Genomic DNA, 19,039 nt, shown 5'->3' on the forward strand with positions numbered 1-19,039 from the left:
TGTATTTCACGTTATTTATTATAAAGATATGTTTTATCAATGGCTTCAAAGAATTGCAAATGAAATATGTAATATATAACACAAATGTTTTACAAAGCATCATCCACTAGGTTGGACTTATGCATAGTGAAACATAATTTACGAGACTATTGAATAACAATTTATTACTCATTAAGACATGATGATACGATGATTTGATGTTATGTACATGAATTCAAAAGCCGCTACATGTTTGAACACAATTTCTTGGGTTTTTTTTTTTTTACATTTGAACACTTATCATTATCCATGCATGAACACATAGGATTGATGACACTCTTATCATTATCTATGATTGATGACACGATTAACGTGCACGTGACCAACAAAACACAAATCATCACCCATGATCAGATGATTTAATAACGTGATGCCATGACAATGCTTTGGAATACAAAACATCATGGAGAATTCGCAAAACAGTTAGTCAGCCATAAACACAGGTTTAGTAATGTAATATCCAAGTGATGCAACTAAATACAAAATATCATCAAGTTTAAACAATGAAAATCTACCCCTGAAAGCATGGTTCGATTACGTAATGTCATAACCATGCAATGATAACTAAAATATCATCAACAATGCACAAAACAGTTCATTACACGTTTGAGTACGTAATATCATAGAGATGAAATACAAAATATCATGAAGTATACAAAATGCAAACCATCACCTATGAAAAAACATGGTTCGATTACGTAATGTCATAACCATGCAATTCATGATATGCAAGAATGCACACAAGAGTTCATTAGCAATGAACACGTTTGAGTACGTAATATCATAGGGATGCAATGAAATACAAAAGATCATGATTATACAAAGTGCAAACCATCACGTATGAAAACATGGTTCGATTACGTAATGTCATAACCATGCAATTCAGGAGATGCAAAATATTATGAATCACTATGAACAAACGCATTGATGACGATGTGTTCACGAGATAGTTATCCATGAACAGGACATCGACCGTCGTCGTAGGCTTGGAATTGGTTCACCTCTCTCATATAGGTCCTTAATTCCTCATCCATCACCACAGACGCCTGATCTTCATCATACAATTCATTTTCAGAGTTATACGTGTACACAGAAGGCGATGACGTACAGCGTCCAGAATTGAGAGGCCTACTTTCATTAACGGTAGGGCTATTCACTACGCACAGTTGAGCACTTGTACGAAAGGTATCTAGTTGTGTGTCGTTTCCTTGGTTTGATGATGTAATATGTCCGTCTTTGCGTTTGAAGAATGACCAGAACATAGAAACTAAAATGTGGAAAAACATTGATTTAAAAAAAAACCATTTTGTAAGCGGAGGGGGTTTAAAATATTAATCCACTGATCAACTTTTTTTGATATTACCAAATACCTTTATCTTACATAAGTAACAGGTAGATATGAAGGGTAAAAAATATTGAGGATGCCTAAACGTACATTCAACTTTGAAAGTGAAAGTTTTAGGAAATTTCATCTTTTTAATATATATGAGTAATACTTAAAATCAAATTTTTACATCGTTTATTTAATATTATTCAATTATCTTCATCATTACTAATTGTTGGATTTAATAGTTCCTCAGCAATTGCCATAGAAGTTAAATATATTCTTTAAATATACTTGAGCAGGAATATGTTATTACTTATTTTACGTCAACGAATGTTCGATTATCACTCTGTCTTATCTATTCGATTTCTCATAATAAAGTAAATAAAATTTAAATCAATAAAATTAGTAAGACGTATGAGTTAGTAATGAGTTTCATCAACTCAAAGTTTTCATAACGATCTATTCAAAAAACAATTTCCAAAGATGGTGTAATATATACTCCACTTACAAAGTATGGATAACAATAAATGGAAAAACCAGCTCTGACAAAAACAGAACTTACCTTTGTTCCGGACAGCAAGATACATGACAATAAGCAGAACTAGAGCTATCAGACACCCGATAACCACAAAAGGAGTATCGCTTGCAACTTTTACTACTGAAAAAAGAATAAATGGACATTGATCGACGAGAGTATGAAACTAAAAAAATGATTACTTTAAATGAGTTTGAGCGTATCTGTAGAACGATATTGCATTTTAGTCAATTATGAAATAAAATGATTCAGACTTTCCAAAAAACCGCTAATAGATTAGATTTCTGTTTAACCTCAGATAACTTATACAGAAACGTTACAAACTTACGGTAAATAAATGGAATGTTTTTTTTCCCAAAAAGTATAAGCAAATAGTGATACCTTTATGTGAGGAAATGACAGGGTCTGAACCAGGAATCTGTATCAGTGATGACCGGGCAAAATAAGGAATTGTGCCCTCGTCACTGTTGTAATCTCCTGGACAATGTTGTTCTATCTGTTATAATACATACATTATCAAATTTTACTTTTTTCGTGAAAAAAACTACAAATCTCAATTGAAGTAGACGGTGATCCATAAGAAGATAATACAGTTTGTAGTAAATGCAATAATGATAAACATCGCTTATTGTTTCTATGAAAATTGAATTTTCTTTATTGCTTTCAAAACCTTGCAAACATGTTGCTTTCCTTTGCTGAGATGCGTACTTTTTATTTGGCGTATGATAAAAAAGATCAAAGTTATTCGGCATTTATGGATAATTAAAGTTTATTTTATTCAATACTCAGATACCTTCACGAAGTAAATTCCTGGGCTTTTATCCCTGAAAGTATGACTGGCGATGGAAAGTATCTACGAATATGAAGCAAAATACTTATAGAAAAAGGATAAAAGGATGATAAATTCAAAATCAAATGGAATGTTTCTGTAAAGGATATAAGCCGCTTACTGTCCATTTTGAAGGAATAAGAACTGATCGAAAGGCGGAATTTAAAGGGTTATTCAATATGTGGTGTGTATTGTACATACGATGTCTCAAAGGCACTCGAGTAAAATGGTGATTATATTCACTTCAAGGTATTTCAATCTCTAAATCTATTTTTAATATGTGTCGCGACACGCTGATTTAGAAGACCATTGAGGCACTGACGGATGGCGGAGCCAAGAATTTGTAAAGACTTGTAACTACGATCGGAAAAGGTCGCATGGGGTTAGATCTGGAGAGTATGTCAGGTCTGGCATGACCGTACCCTTTTCCGACTTCAAAAATTGCTTCACAAGCTCAGATGTATGCCATTGATGGAACATTATCATGAAGTGGACATGAACATTCCTCGATCCTGACACGCGGCGTCGTTTATGATTATATTTTTTTTAGCTTTTACAGTAATATTTATCTGCAATACTTTTATTTGCAATTCATTGCATGAGAACCTTCCTTGTGTCTATAATTCTTTTGGCAATCATAAGCCTTCCACCGTGTTTGGTTAGCCCTATTTGTTTTCAATTTTTCTTACTGGTTCGAAATAGTATACACATTTCTTCCCCAGTATCAATATACTTAATGTTGATTGTAATTTAGGAAACATTTGTAGCAATTGCTTACTAATAGCTGTTTGTACCCATATCCGTTTTGGTAACTGGCAATGCGATATCCATTTGGTTTTTCTGATTTTAGAGACATTTGCCTTTCCTGTCACAGTCACAGTTTGGCTAGATTTTGCTGTATCTTTGATGAACTCTGTGCAAGTCAGACATTTTTCCCCACTTACGAATGTATCTTATTTGACCCATAAACCTCCCACAATTAAATAAAAATATGAATTACCAAATCGTGTGCAGTAATTTTACAAACTTAAACTTCCTCAATATTTTAAATACGCTTACCAAGTATGTTTCAGCAGGCAGTGGTCGACGACTGGCTCAATTGAAATGGCTAAAGTTTAAAACTAAGTGAAGTGTAAGGCCAGTGATTATACCGTTTAAAAGGTGTTGCAGTTAAGAGCTATTCAAGAATATCATCAATCGTGCATAGAGTTATCGCGCTTTGCTGCAATACAAATAGCGTATCGAACAGCCCTCGTAGTTGTTTCACAAGATATACAGTTTGAGGCTTTAACCAGACTTAAAGAGGCCGGGTCTAATTTGTTCTGCCCTAGATTTTTAACCGGGTTTTCCAACTGAAAAATCCGGTTATTAAATTGGTAAAAATGGCGGGCGGGCGGCTGCCAAAATGGTACCCTCATTGTATGGATAACTTCTCCTACAGTTTTCAAGATAAGAAATTGTGTCCATATTGCTCGGATTTTGATTTCCAATTATTTATGAAAAAAATACCAGCTTTTGAACTTAGTCATTTTTTGGCAAAATATTGCATATAGGGTACCCTCATTGTACGGATAACTCCTCTTACAGTTCTCAAGATAGGACGTTTTTCTTTTGCAGATCAGTTGTGCATATATTAGAGGTGTGCATATTGCTAGGATTTTTATTTCCAATAATTTATGGAAAAAATACCAGCTTTCGAACTTAGTCACTTATTGGCAAAATATTGCAAATAGGGCACCCTCATTGTACGAATAACTCCTCCTACAGTTTTCAAGATAGGAAGTTGTTCTTTTGCAGATCAATTGTACATATATCAGAGGTGTGCATATTGCTAGGAGTTTGATATCTGATTATTTATGAAAAAAATACCGGCTTTTGAACTTAGTCATATTTTGGCAAAATATTGCATATAGGGTACTCCAATTCACTGGATACGGGTTGACATGGATTATGGATACAGTTCACATAAAAGAAAAACCGGTTTGCTGTCATATTGACAGCTTTTCACTTGTTGAATGAAATTTGTTACATAAATTTCTACTGATATAATTATTATTTAAGGTATTGCTAAAAGGCATTAAATGGTCAAATAAAAAAAAAACTTTTACCTCCAGATTTGTTCCAGGGGTCTTATCAAAGTTGTTTTTTGTATGCCCAAGTTCCCAGATTTGTCCTATAATGGCTATTTTTAATTTATTTGACAAACGCGGAAATGGTGATCTTTATAGTATTATTAAAACATTCAAACATATGTAACATCACATATTGATGATCATTAATATAAAATACACGGTTGCTGTCTTGAAATATATGAATTAAGCTATATTTATCCCTTTGTGTAAAGAATGAACAGTTTGAAATAAACCCGTTGACAATGCAGATATATTTTTGTTAACGTTGAAAAATTAAACCAGTCATGCATAGAACTTTATTTTGTTCACTAAATGGACGGTTTAAGCTTTGTGCAAATGGGTTATAAATTTCTTCTGTAAAAAAAACATATTTACTATTTCTTTTCCTTAGGGACACCATTTCCTTATTTTTTTTTGTGGAGAGAGCATTTTCTAATAGACCAGTGATATGAAATATGTACAGCAAGTAATATTATTAATATTGTATTAGGTGAGGTTTACTTTTCTGATTTTTTTCCTTAGAAAGACAACACACTTGATCTGGATGATCGAATGTTAATAAGATTTATAGCTACAAGTACGTAGTATGATCAGGGGGATTTATTGATTCATGATACTGAAAAAAATGGAGTAGGTAAATATCTGAGTGATTTTTGAACTTTTACTTTAATTTACTTAGTGTTTCTATTCTGTATCGCGCTATCTGTGTCATTTTGTAAGGTATCAAACATTTTTATGTTTCCATATTTGCAAATATGATGTCTTTTTTTTAACTTATCTGTACATGTAAGCGTCCAGTAAGTAAATGGTATTACCTAAATACATCCATTACTTTGAAAAATGAACTCGTTTTTATGAAATGACCCCTACATGTAACTTATTAAATTGTTTTTCAATGTAGAGATATTTTACTTTGTATAAAATTTGATTAGAAGGAAAGATGATATAACAAAATGGTTTAAAAGGCAAGCAACGCTTAATTGTAACAGGGCATAAACATACACGCCAAACAGAGGCATAATTTCTAACTCAGTTTTCTCTTTTATCTTGCATAGATCTTTTTTTTTCTTGTTACCCATTTACAAACACATACAGTATAATATAATATAAGTAATAATTAAATATGGGAACTCACGATGAATTCTTCACACTGTGTGTGCTTAGGAGCCTTCCTACATAAGCAGGCCCTCATCTCGCAGAAATCAGATGGTGTTTGAAAGAAGACATCGATGCCGTTTTTTCGCGGTAACAGTGAAACAGCAACAACAAGATTATCTTATAAATAAAAAAAAAAGTAACTCTATAAATATAATAAATCAAAAATTGTAATACAATTATTATATTTATAAATGAAGTTGATTTTTTTCTCTCACTATCACAGTATTTATTGTTTCACTAAATATGCATTTACACACTGTATAAAATACAAACTTCTTTTGTAAAAAAAAACCAAAAAAAAAACCCCGAGTGAAATAGTATTATATCATGCCAAACTTTATTTACATCAAGTCATGAGATACCACTAGCTGTTTCAAAGATATATTTCACGTTTTATTTTTTTTAATCAATAGGTATTGTGAAACAAGTCTCTCACCCTTTGAAAACGAAACCTGATATGTTGATGACTGGGGCATGCTTGGTGGAAAGAGAGTCAGGAGAATCGTATAGGAGACAGGGTGTGGCTGTAGGCCTTGGAGACAAAGGTGAGTATGAATGGATACCTGTTAACCGAGAAACAGACGTCTAGAAAAAAAACACATCGATGTAAATGCATTAAAGTAAAGGTTTTTCTGTTATTTTCTATCTAGCTAGCCTATTTTTAAGACGACAGTCGTAGAAAAACGATTGATAGGCGATAGGTAGATCCCTAAGCTAGGTTACCAAGCAACAACGCTAGTATTCTTTTCTTATTATTGTACATGATTTTGTAAGATTTGCAATGAAAATAAACATTAAAACCATATATATGCGGCTTAGTATATTTAGGGATTGATTGACGTCAATTTAAAACATATTGATAGCAAAACGAAGTTTTTGTGTTCGCCAACAGAATAATACTTTTTTGTTTATATAAGTGTTATAGTAGCAACGTCGGGAATAAAACCAAGAACCTATAAAAGTCTCGCGAAAATCTTCTAAGCGACAACCAAGAATTTGCTATTGTTAAAAGGCCAGAAAAGCAAAACAAATAACAATCCTACTATTGTTCCTAAAATAAAGACAAGAAATCATATTAACGCAAGCGTCAAATGGGCAGCAAAAATATAATTGTTGTATGAATCATTGGTTGTTTACACAAAGAAGAAAATAATGAGTTGGTTGTACTCATTTTTATAATAAATTTTAATATATTTTCAGCAACACATTTTGATCATTTTACTACTACAGTATTATTAAGAATCGAGAGTTCGTTACTGTAAGCATTTCTTACAGTAATTGTATGATCATTGCCATAGTATGAAGTAATATCATTTATATAAAATTTCATGTCATTCAGGTCTTTGGTATTCAGGTCTTTAGTATGTCCCATATATACTGATCTCGATACATTGTTTTGAAAAGAATGAAAAACTCCGAAATTTCCCGAATAGATTATAGTCTCGATAAGAACGCACCTAACATGACAGTCTATGACCTAATTTATACATTAACGAACAAAACAAAAAATATGTAATATTTTTTAAAAGCATAAAACATATTTCTTCATGCAAATAATTTACTTTTAATTCATAAAAATAAGCATAGTTTCAATTCTGTAAACAAAAAGCTATCCCGCAGAAACGCAGTTACAATATTTAAATGTATATAAAATAACGGACCGCCTTCTGGCGGCCCGTAATAATTTAATTTCGACTTATAATTTTTCATTTCTCATTTACCGCAAAACTTCGCTATTCACTCGATTAAATGTTATATGAATTGTTTGGAAAATTACTTTGTTACTTTAAAGCAGACTAAAGAATTTTAAGTACCTTTCATTTGAATGAAAGACGTCGTTTCGTTTTGATATAATTTACGTTATTTGTATTAAAAATAACAGTTTTAATACGTTCAAAGTTTGTTTAGTTTAGTATAAATTAATGATATTAAATTTAAAAAATACCTACACTTGTCGATGTAGAAAACTCCCAAAAAATTTTCTTCGGAAAACGTGAGTAAAAATTATCCATATGGTTACCTGCATCACTAGAACTGCTGAATTTCATATACAGAGCCCTATATTCTGAAGAAGGGAAAAAAAGGATCGATTAAGAAACTGATATATTTATTGTGTATATGCATTATTTTACTTATAAAAATATTTAACATGTATTTAACAGAAGTTAATATACAAATTTTTGTTTACATGAATGAAATATTTAGACAAGCTATTTTTTTAAAAAACAAGATTCTGGTATATGTACTGTGCCAGTTATCGTCCTTGACCAGTTATCGGCTAAACTGAGAGTTCGGTTTATGACACGCGAGGTTCCGGGATTTTTTAATTCAGTCGTCTGATTTGAATTGGGAAAAGTAGGTTTGCTGAATATGATTTAACCTTGAGCTTCAACGATTATTGCTTACCGTTTTACATCTTTGCGCTTTCGGCAGTGGGGAAAGTGATGTAATTAGTTAAAAACAGAATATTACCAGTTTGTGATACGTTATTATATCCAATCTTCCAGTAGACATATAATATTAAATGGTTAAGTATGAATAAGCAAACCCAATTATACGTCGTTTGAAGTTATTGGACTATATAGTACAAAATCAATACGCAGTGTTATCACAGGCAAAGACACTGAAAAATGTAAATATTTATTGTAAATGGAACCGGTCAAATATATCCTATCAAAAATGTATGTTGGATCTTATGGGTCACTTGTTTACTACATAGCCTCCTTATGTATACTTAATCAGTTGACATAAATGACGATACTTCTGTCCACCGGTATGATAATTCGGAGGGTTAAACCATGCGTGATGTTTTCTAAATCTTTGTTGTTGTATCTGCTGATTTCCGGATGACTAGTCTTTAAGTAGTCATGCAATTGAATGGATTGTATGACAGGTCTTTCATGAAATACATCAGCCGACGAAAAATCGTATTTCTCATGAACACCAAATTGTCTTTTAAAGGCTTCAAATTCTATAAAAAAACATATTATAAAGTGTAATGTAAAATGTAAAGAAATTGCTAAAAATGTGGCAGAAAGGAATTTAATAGTATGTCATTTAACGAGGCCGAGTACAGAACGAGTACGCACGCTTTCGCGCAGCGTTTCATTTGTATTGTGACGTCATCTTTTTGCTTTGTTGACGCCATGGCGGGATAGTTTCAACTGCAGATATTCAGCGAAATTTGTCGAAAATAACTCGTTTGAAGAGTAAAATTAAAGTTATATTGTGGAATAAAGATAAATGTCTCGAAGTATAAGCTATACTTGGGCTCGGGTCGAAAAGGTGAAGAGGGTTCAGCAAGCCTAGCCCTCTGTCACGTTTTCTTAACCCGCCTAGATATAGCTTAATTCATATATTTCAAGACAATAACCATATATTTTATATTAATGACCCTTAATATGTGATGTTATATATTTATTTATTACTTAAATATGTCTGAATGTTTTAATAATACCATATATATCACATTTTCCGCCTTTGACAAATAAAAAATAGCCATTAACTGACAAATCTTGGAAATTGGGCATACAAAAATCAACTTTGATAAGACCCCTGGAACAAACCAGGAGGTAAACGTTTTTTTTTATTTGACCATTTGATGCCTTTTAGCAATAACTTTAATATGTAGAACAGAAAAAGAAATCCCTAGGGCAGAAGTTTAAAAAATGTGCAAATTTGGTACATTTCAAGCAAAATCCCATAGGGTCCTATGTTAAAAATTAACACACTTTGAGATGACCCCTTAAACAAACGGTATGGTAAATGTCTTATTTTTTTATCTTAAAATAATAATTATATCAGTAGTAATTCTTGTAAAAAATTTCATTCAAAAATCTAGGGCAGAAAAAATTAGACCCGGCCTCGTTAATTCAGTATGAGAGAGAGAGAGAGAGAGAGAGAGAGAGAGAGAGAGAGAGAGAGAGACTAAAAACCTTTTTCAAATCCAACTTTACAAGAGAAAGTTTCGGGTTTAACTTCATCCAAAATCTGCAATGTTCGAACGTATAATTATTGTAAATAGATATTTTCCAAACAGCTAAGAAAGCTTATCACGGGACGTTAATGATAATTGTATGCCTGTTTGCCATGTGAAAGAGACCATTACTTTGCAATTTTCTATATTTCCTATTAATATATATTTATATATCTGTTTCATATTTTATGTTTGTCAAAGTTAAATAAATATGAATCTCTTTAAAGAGTTATGCTAGATAAAAATCGAAAAAAAACCATTGAATAACATTTAATAATTCAAACCAAAGGGATGAAATCAATGTTGCATAATCGTCTATCAAATTATCATTTTAAAAAAAGATTTTATAAGCTCTAACAATCAATTGAGTAATGTCACTATAGCAACAGTTTGATGCAGACATTTATAAACCAGCAAAGGATCCACTTTCATTGCGATTGTATGATATTTCCAGTTGATATATATTATGCATTATGCATTATATACGGTAGAGTCACGCAAGTGTAAAATACAAAAGAAACCCGAGAAGCAACCCACGCCCCAGCTGCCACAAGTATTAATAAAAAAAAAGGCAAAAACCACAATGTAGTTGTTTACTTTTATACCTTCGTAAAACGCAACATTCTACATTCAAATGCCTTATAATGGCGCCTTATATTAATACTTTTAGTGGTTTTTTTTTATAAATACGAACACATGAACACATTTTGTCTTTTATATAATCTTTCCTATACTCATCATGAAGGACACACATCACAGCAATTTTTGAGTATATAAACATCTTTATGCAATTTTGGTTATCAACAAAAAACCAAATTTCAATGGCACACAATGCTACAGAGAGAGAGAGAGAGAGAGAGAGAGAGAGAGAGAGAGAGAGAGAGAGAGAGAGAACCTACCCCATGTGAACAGTTCCTAGAATAACACAAGGAAGCTAGGGCTTCACGAAAGGTCACTCTAGCCAGGAGAATGACCAACACCCATTTGAGCATCATCCAGCTTTCACTGATAATTGACCATTAGTTGACATTTACGACCCAGTTTAATTTTCATCGCTATTCGCTTGTTGACACAGGAGGCTTCAACGAAAAATTGATGGGATTTAAAATCCACGTGATTGGGAAACTTCCGGGTTCGTTAACTAGTGTTTTGTGTTTTCATTTTCTTCATCAAGCATCATCATTTTTATAATTCATTTTTTCACATCATTTTCTTTTATGAAAATTATAACCGCTTTCTTTTTTAAATGAAATTTAAAACTTTGACGTCACAGTGTATCTACAGCTTGAACAAGCATCGCTTTTTTGCGTTATTGATAATGATATCAAGCTAAAAACACAAAACCATTTCTTGTTTTTGTTTACTTTTTTTCTTCAACAAAACAAAATACTCATCACGAAGAACACATATCAAAGCAAAGAACCATTTATTACTTTTTATTTTCTATTTCTACTTTCCCTTTACAAAACAGTAAACTTCATTATTTTTTACTTGCTAGAACTGATGTACATTCACATAATAGATATTTTTTTCTCAGACTGGTATTTTTCATTATAACAAAACTATCGACCAGGCGGAGAACCAGATGACAATGCAATAAACAGTTCTTGCCATTATCGATCATTAATTTGAGTCCTGCCGAGGTACAGTTCTCAGGTATTCACTTAAAAGAACTGCATTGTAACAATATTCCAATAATAACAATATATTGTCAGCAATTCTTCCCGAACTGTTGATTCAAACTTTATAAATCTGTCTTTGATTTCATAAATTTATGGCTATAATACTGTTTCTTCATAGACTTGTAGTTCCCGCGATCAAAAATCTTTGCTTGGCTGTATTTGTTAAATATACAAACAACTTTTCGAATTTCGCCATTAGACGCTGGCTGTCACAAATGATACAAAACATACAAATGAAATCATAATTTTATTTCAATTTAGAAAGCATTCTTCAAAGAACAGTATTCAAGATGTATTGTCGAAAACCTACTTAAAGAACAATAATCCGGTTAATGCACGAAAAAAAATTATGATTCCTCTGGTTTGACTGACCGGTATGATTAATGAAATTAGAATACAGTTCAATGTTTAAAAAAAACCCTGAACAAAAAATTGGCGGTCTGGATAAGTCGATTTTAAAAATGTCACCATATGGCTACAGTATTTGTACACTGTTTGACATATTTACATGTATGTAATAAAATTCTAATAGATTTGAGAAAAAAAATCCTTAACGAAAAAATGGAATGTTTGACATTTAATATGCGAATTTAATTATCGCCAACTCCCTTCTAATGCTGTCCTTTATATAGAATCTAACACCTTTCAGCCAACCATTCATTCAAACAAGCCTTTAAAAAGCATTGTGCAACGTTTACAGACAAGAATAGGCTATCACATTGCTGTCGCGTTATTTTGATTTGCGATATGCTCGCTGGACTGTTACTAGTGTAACAATATAAGATGTATCATAAGCGTTCAAAAAGCTCTTATTTTTGTTAAGTGCTCCAAAAATACTTTAAAATGTGGTTTATGATTTTGACATGACAATTGAAGTCTACGGTTATTCCAGGCTTTACTGCAGGTCAGGTTTGTAGCTACCGGTCTAAAAAAAAATGGATGACCGACTTCGTAGCCACAATTGTTAAAAACTTGCAATTTATAACATACTGCCCATAAAATCTTGCACTAGTTTTGGTTTGAAAAAAAAAATGACGAAGACAACCAATGCAATCACATATTGCATACAAGCTTGTATGACGATATTTTCAATGAGTGTTGCAGAGACCTAACGCTAAAGATTGAATTCATTAACTTTTTTTAAGGCGAGAGTGGTCCGGGTTATAGGAAGACTACTCTAATTCTTATACAAATAAAGAACAGGAATTTCCTAAATTACAATGGAGTTTGTTTCAAACTAGGTTAACGTTCTGAGTGGATTAATTTTTATTTATGTCCCTAAAAGCTTTCTAATGGAGTAGAGAATTTTAATCATGGAATTATTTAAAGCATTTCAGTGATTTTTACTCTATTTCCCTAATAATAATAGATTTAATGGTGTAAGACATTCAATCTGTTTCTTTATTGTCACATGTAATTTCATATTTCGTGTTTCTAGCCTACATTCTACATGTAGCTGTCCAAAAGGTGAGATGGTTTACCTGTCTATTTCCATAATTTCCAATCCTTGAATCCCATCTATTTATCACATTTCAAAAATTTTCACCTGCAGGAAAAAAAACTTATTGAAATTCTTTTATAAAATTAGAAATATGTTATCTTGCTTAAATAAAAAGAAAAAAAAGACACCCCCTCCCCCAAAAATAACCCAACAGCCCCTCCAAAACAAAAAGGCCAGAGGATTACCAGTATTTGGCCAAAATATTAAAACTTTATGAAGGTTTTAATAATACATCATTAAAATGAAAGGCTGCTGGTGTCACAATAAGTAGAAATTTATTAGCTTAATAATAATAATAATAAAAATAATAACTAGACACGATCTCGTTGCGAGCGACGAGAAGGTCTTCCGTCCGATTTTTAGAAGGAAATATGACATCATCGACTTTGATTTTCGACAACAAAACATGATATGGAAAAAGAAGCGAAGTACTAATGCTTTATTGTATCGCTTTTTATAAGTTCCCTTGCATTGCTTTTTTAAAAACTTGCATTTCTTCCAATTAAACGAGAAAAGATTAATCTTGTTTACCTCTGATCCCTAAAAACCCTAATTGGGTAACGCAAGAGAAAATCATTATATTGTTAGGATATATATACGTATTATACCTAATCAAGCTTTAATAACCTTTCACAAAAAGGCTCTCATTAAAGGGCTATATGTAGAAGATTTTAGAGTCCTTTGATCCGCAAATTTAAGGGGCCAGCCATTTTTTCTTGAAATCAAATGAAAGGACATTTAATTCTGAACACATTTTGTCAACAAGTGTTTAGAAATTCGTTACCGTTCTGGAGATATATGAGAAAGAAGGATTTAGAGGCCCATCCCTTGTCTCCTTATAGGGGCCGTTTTACGAAATCTTGAAGGTTGCATATAATTAAGAACATCATTTTGAGCAACTTTTCTTCTGTACTACATTTCAAAATATTTTTCCTTTCTGAGATATGGGTGGGTGATCAAAATTTTGGACTATAGCCCCTAAAAACCCTTAATTACGTCACACATGATAAGTTCATTACATTGCTTGGATCCATAACTGTGAGATAAACATATTTGCTTCTATAACCTTTCAAAAAAATCTCTCAGTAAAAGGCTACAGATAAAAATTTTAAGAGCCTTTTGATCCACTTATTTAAGGGGCCAGCCCCTTTTTCTTGATATCAAATAAAAGGACATTTAATTCTGAACACATTTTGTCAACAAATGTTTAGAAATTCGTTACCGTTCTGGAGATTTATGAGAAAGAAGGTTTTAGGGACTGATCCCTTATCTCCTTTTAGGGGTTGTTTATCAAAATTTTGAAGGTTGCATATCAATAAGAACATCACTTTGAACAAATTTTTTTCTTCACTGCATTTCAAAAATGTTTTCCTCTCTAACATATGGGTGATCAAAACTTTGGCCCCTAAACCCCCTAATTACATTACACATGATAAAATCCTTACATTGCTTGAATACATTACTGTAAGATAAACACATCTGCTTCTATAACATTTCACAAAATATCTCTCAGTAGAGGGCTACAGATTAAAGAATTGAGAGCCCTTTAGTCCCCTTATTTGAGGGGCCAGCCCCCTTTTCTTGATATCAAATGAAAGGTCATTTAATTCTAAACAAGTGTTTAGAAGTTCGTTATCGTTCTGGAAATACATGAGAAAGAAGGTTTTAGGGGCCGATCCCTTATCTCCTTATAGGGGACGTTTAACGAAATTTTGAAGGTTGCATATCGTTTTGAACATCATTTTGAACAACTTTTCTTCTTCACTGTATTTCAAAATATTTTTCCTTTCTACGATATGGGTGATCAAGATTTTTGACTTTTGGTCCCTAAAAACCCTTAATTACGTAACACATAATAAAATCATTACATTGCTTGGATCCATAACTGTGAGATAAACATATTTGCTTCTATAACCTTTCACAAAATATCTCTCAGTAAAGGGCTACAGATAAAAGACTTTAGACCCCTTTGGTCCCCTTATTTGAGGGGCCAGCCCCTTTTCTTGATTTCAAAAACAGGTACTGAAATTATAAACTTTTTTTTACATTACATGTCTTAACAAATTTTTTTTCAGAAAAGAGATAAACAAAGAAAACCAGAAAAAATTATGACGTTTGTTTAATCTAAATTTTCGGGTCCAGGCGAGCTTTGACGCTTTTTGTGATCGAAATGAATTTAAACCTTCATGCACAATTTCAGTCTTCCGTCTACCATCGCAGAAAATTTCAAGTTTATATCTGCTATAGTTTAAGAGGAGTACTGCCGACAAAACACTCCTCTGAAAATCGATAAAACGACTATATCTCAAAACCGGAAGTGACGTCATCAATAAAAAAAAATTGCAATACGGTTCATATCATCATCTATTAGGTCCCAAAGTTTCATGAAAATCAATTGAGCAGTTTTTGAGATCTCGCGTGCACAAAATTTGTAAGAAAAAATAATAATATAGAAGAATAGGGAAAAAGAAACAAAGCAATAACAATGAGGTCTTTCGTTGCAAACGGAAGACCTAAATAATGATGATGATGATGATACATTTGGCGGGATTTATTGTATGTATTGATTTTTATGCATTCTAGCGCTATATTAAGGATAAAATGTTAACCCTGGGTAAAGCATAATATACTACAATTTTTTTCCACTCAATAACAGGTGAGTTCCAGCTGGAAAAATCTCTTTATTTGAAGAAAGACTGGTGAAAGACTGACGATGAACAGATCAACTAACGAGAATTTACAAGTAACATCTGGTGGATCAGCTATGTCACTGATTATTCTGTTTTACATGTTTAGTTTTATTGTGACATCGTCGGTTTTACTGAATTTCGCAGCCTTGTTTTTCATGATGAAAGACAAAGGTCTGAGAAGACATAGCCAATATTTGATGTTTATGATCATCTCTTCAACTGAGATAGTAATCGACATATTCTATCTTTGTCTCTTTTACTGGAATAAGACGTTTGTGTATTTTTGCCATGTGTTATTAATAGTTTTGACCATTGGAAGAAACAATGTTTTCTTTCATCTGATGTATTTGTGTATCGAACGATTATGTGCCATTACAGTTTCGCTTCAAAAAGTGTTTCAAATTCTTATCAATTCCAGAAACCGTGTTATTTTTCTCGGGATTTCCCTTTTTGCCTCATCTGTCCTGTTAATCCCGCCGTATTTTATGTATGACAGGACTGAAAGAGCAGAAGCTTGCATGGTTCAAAGTTTGTTCCAGGAAAATGGAAAATTTGTTCTTATGTATATCAGAACTGTTTATTGCATAGAACTGCTCATAGTTTGTTTGATTTACTTCCACTTAACAAGGAAAATTAGACATCTCATGGTATCGGTAAGTCCCGTTGAGAACAATGCAGGTATGAATAGCTTAGATAAACCACCATCTGCTAATCACAAAGTTAATGACTTAGATAACCGTAATGCTGAAACACAAAAACAAACGGTCGGCATTAGCTCACAAAAGAAAGCTCCAAAACTACAAGGGAATAGAAATGGACTGGCGTGGAAGATTCGAGCGTTCAAAGTCACGCAGGCCACCATTTTAGCAACAGTTATACCCTCTTCACCAATGGCTGTACTTCAAATCGTTGGATACATCAAACCGGATTTGCTTAGCAAGAGAGCTGATCTGGTGATTTCAATGTCCAACACTGCCCACGCCGTGATTTTTCCGTTGGTATTCATTGCAACCGTTAAAAAATTAAAATGTTGTAAGAAATAATATTCCTCTATTTATGCAAGTGACTAATATCCATTACCTCTGCTGTATGTAGGCATTTTAATAGGTGTTTAAGAAAAGACGCCCCCTCCCTGTTTTCAACATTATTTTGGTATCTTAATCTGATTGTCCTTAATATTCAAGATACGCTTGGTCAAATATACTGTAAATTCCCTATTTTACGCGATCACCTTATTCCAAGATTTAATCGTTCTCCATCAAACCGCGAGAACATAAAATCGCTAGTGCCGAATATTTTATCCAAATTCATGCAGTTTACATATATTTTAAAATATAAAAGCGAGATGTTAACATTCGCAATTTTGCTTCTCGCAATTTTTTGCGTATATTGATTACTGTGGAATCATTTAAATTCGTGGGGGCCAATTTTCGTGGATTGTTACTTTTTTGTTCATTAGTGGGGATGTAATTTCGTAGATGCGTCAGTTCCTGTTCCAGTAACAGAGATAAATCTTTCTAAAATTGTATTTCTGGGTAATTAAAATTCGTGGGGGATGGTTATCCACGAATACCACAAAAATTGGGCCACGACGAATTCTAATGATTCCACAGTATTCGCGTTCAATTAGGAATCTACAGCAAGTCTGCATTCTATAATAGGGAATGTTTAAAACATTCAGTACAGTTGTTAATTCTGTGTCCCTTATGGGCCATCTGTGTGATTTTATTGTATCAAATTTTGTATTTTGTATTTGTAAAGTAAAATACTCATATCCAAATTAGTTTATTTATTGATTTCAATTTAATAATATTAAATAACTTTATGTATTTTTTCAAGAGTTTTGTTTTCATAAAAAAAATGAAAGTTATTCCTGGGCTCATATCCTCAAAAGTTATTATTTTACCACATTCATATATTACTTCATAATGCTTATTGAAATACCCAAATGACGTGAAGATACATGTATAGAGAAGGACATGGGTTTTTTTATCCCAAGGATATATTTTGTTCCAATTGCTTTCCGTATGCCTTTTAAAAATTTCTTTTTCATCTGAGGTTTGATCTTATGATATATGAAAAGCTATTATATTTCTTATTATCATTTTTTGATCACGATATGTTCTATTTAAACCGAGTAGAATAAAGACAGGAACTCCAATTGTGATGATTTTGTCGGATTATATGTGTATGGCATCAAGATAACAGAAAGAAAAACTTTCCGACCCTGGTATATAAAAAAATATAGTATATACAAAAACAATAATTATTAATGCAAATTCTGCATGCATGACCCTGTATTGAATTTAAAATAAATTTTAACAAAAACAATTACTTTCGGTTAGCTCATTATAGATATGCTCAACTTAAATAAAGTTTCTGTTAAACACAAACTGAATAAATTTCACATAGCACATAACTCATGCAAATCAATTGACCTCCATGAACAAAATATAGAAACAAGTTATGCATATAAATTAAAATTCATTTATCCATAATAATTTCAAATGCAACAATATATCTGCTTAAATAGTTCCTTTTTCAATACGGAAGCCCGTTGGTGCCAGGTAGGAAAAATATTTTATCTGGCGGCCGCCAGATAATTATTTGGCGGCCGCCACTTATTATCTGGCGGCCGCCACATAATTTTCTGGCGGCCGCCACATAATTTTCTGGCGGCCGCCATATAATTTTCTGGCGGCCGCCACATAATTATCTGGCGGCCGCCACTTAATTATGTGGCGGCCGCCAGATAAAACCTGGCTTCCTGATGCGCGCGCATGTTTTAACGGGAGCTTTTTAGGGAGTTGTGGATACACTCTAATTTATTATTCAGTGGGGAAGACAGTGAGAGACAATTGTGAATCTTAGATTAGTTCACAGGCGGATAGCTGGATGGTCCCGGGCTGGGAGCTGATCACCCCAGTCGGCGCACCTCTGGAGGTTGTAGTGGACAGCGCCGAAACAACCGAGGAAGGAGGATCCACCTGATGACGGGATCATCACGCATCTATACCACCAAGATGTTTACAGGTACTTGCTTATACTGGTATACCAGTGACCGCCAGGAAAGACTGGATGACGACTGTGAATAGGGCAGTGACAACCTGGATAGACAGGAGGCAGTCTGGAAAGACGGACACCCCAGGGTCTGGAGGCTTAGCAGGCCA

General features: G+C 32.9%; 1 protein-coding gene across 1 annotated transcript; it reads right to left on the bottom strand.

Annotated features, from left to right (window-relative positions):
• Positions 1 to 149: 149 nt before the first annotated feature.
• On the bottom strand, positions 150 to 11,161 carry LOC128160275 (uncharacterized). The gene is made up of 10 exons (XM_052823570.1): positions 10,896 to 11,161; positions 9,956 to 10,010; positions 8,782 to 8,991; positions 7,970 to 8,085; positions 6,457 to 6,583; positions 5,998 to 6,137; positions 2,695 to 2,754; positions 2,283 to 2,397; positions 1,929 to 2,024; positions 150 to 1,306 (listed from the first exon to the last, which is right to left on the bottom strand). The coding sequence occupies exons 1-10, from the start codon at positions 10,989 to 10,991 to the stop codon at positions 990 to 992; spliced, it is 1,332 nt and encodes a 443-aa protein (XP_052679530.1). The 5' UTR covers positions 10,992 to 11,161; the 3' UTR covers positions 150 to 989.
• Between the last annotated feature and the right edge of the window lie 7,878 nt (positions 11,162 to 19,039).

Source organism: Crassostrea angulata, chromosome 8, assembly GCF_025612915.1.
Source record: "Crassostrea angulata isolate pt1a10 chromosome 8, ASM2561291v2, whole genome shotgun sequence".
NCBI classification, from domain to species: Eukaryota; Metazoa; Mollusca; class Bivalvia; order Ostreida; family Ostreidae; genus Magallana; species Magallana angulata.

Excerpts from the sequence above, each read along its gene's own strand:
- LOC128160275 (XM_052823570.1), bottom strand. The coding sequence starts at position 10,991 with ATGATGCTCAAATGGGTGTTGGTCATTCTCCTGGCTAGAGTGACCTTT. Across the intron at positions 6,584-7,969 it reads AGTTTTCTACATCGACAAGT|GTATCCATTCATACTCACCT; the intron begins GTAGGTATTTTT and ends CTCGGTTAACAG. Across the intron at positions 1,307-1,928 it reads TCTTGCTGTCCGGAACAAAG|TTTCTATGTTCTGGTCATTC; the intron begins GTAAGTTCTGTT and ends TCCACATTTTAG.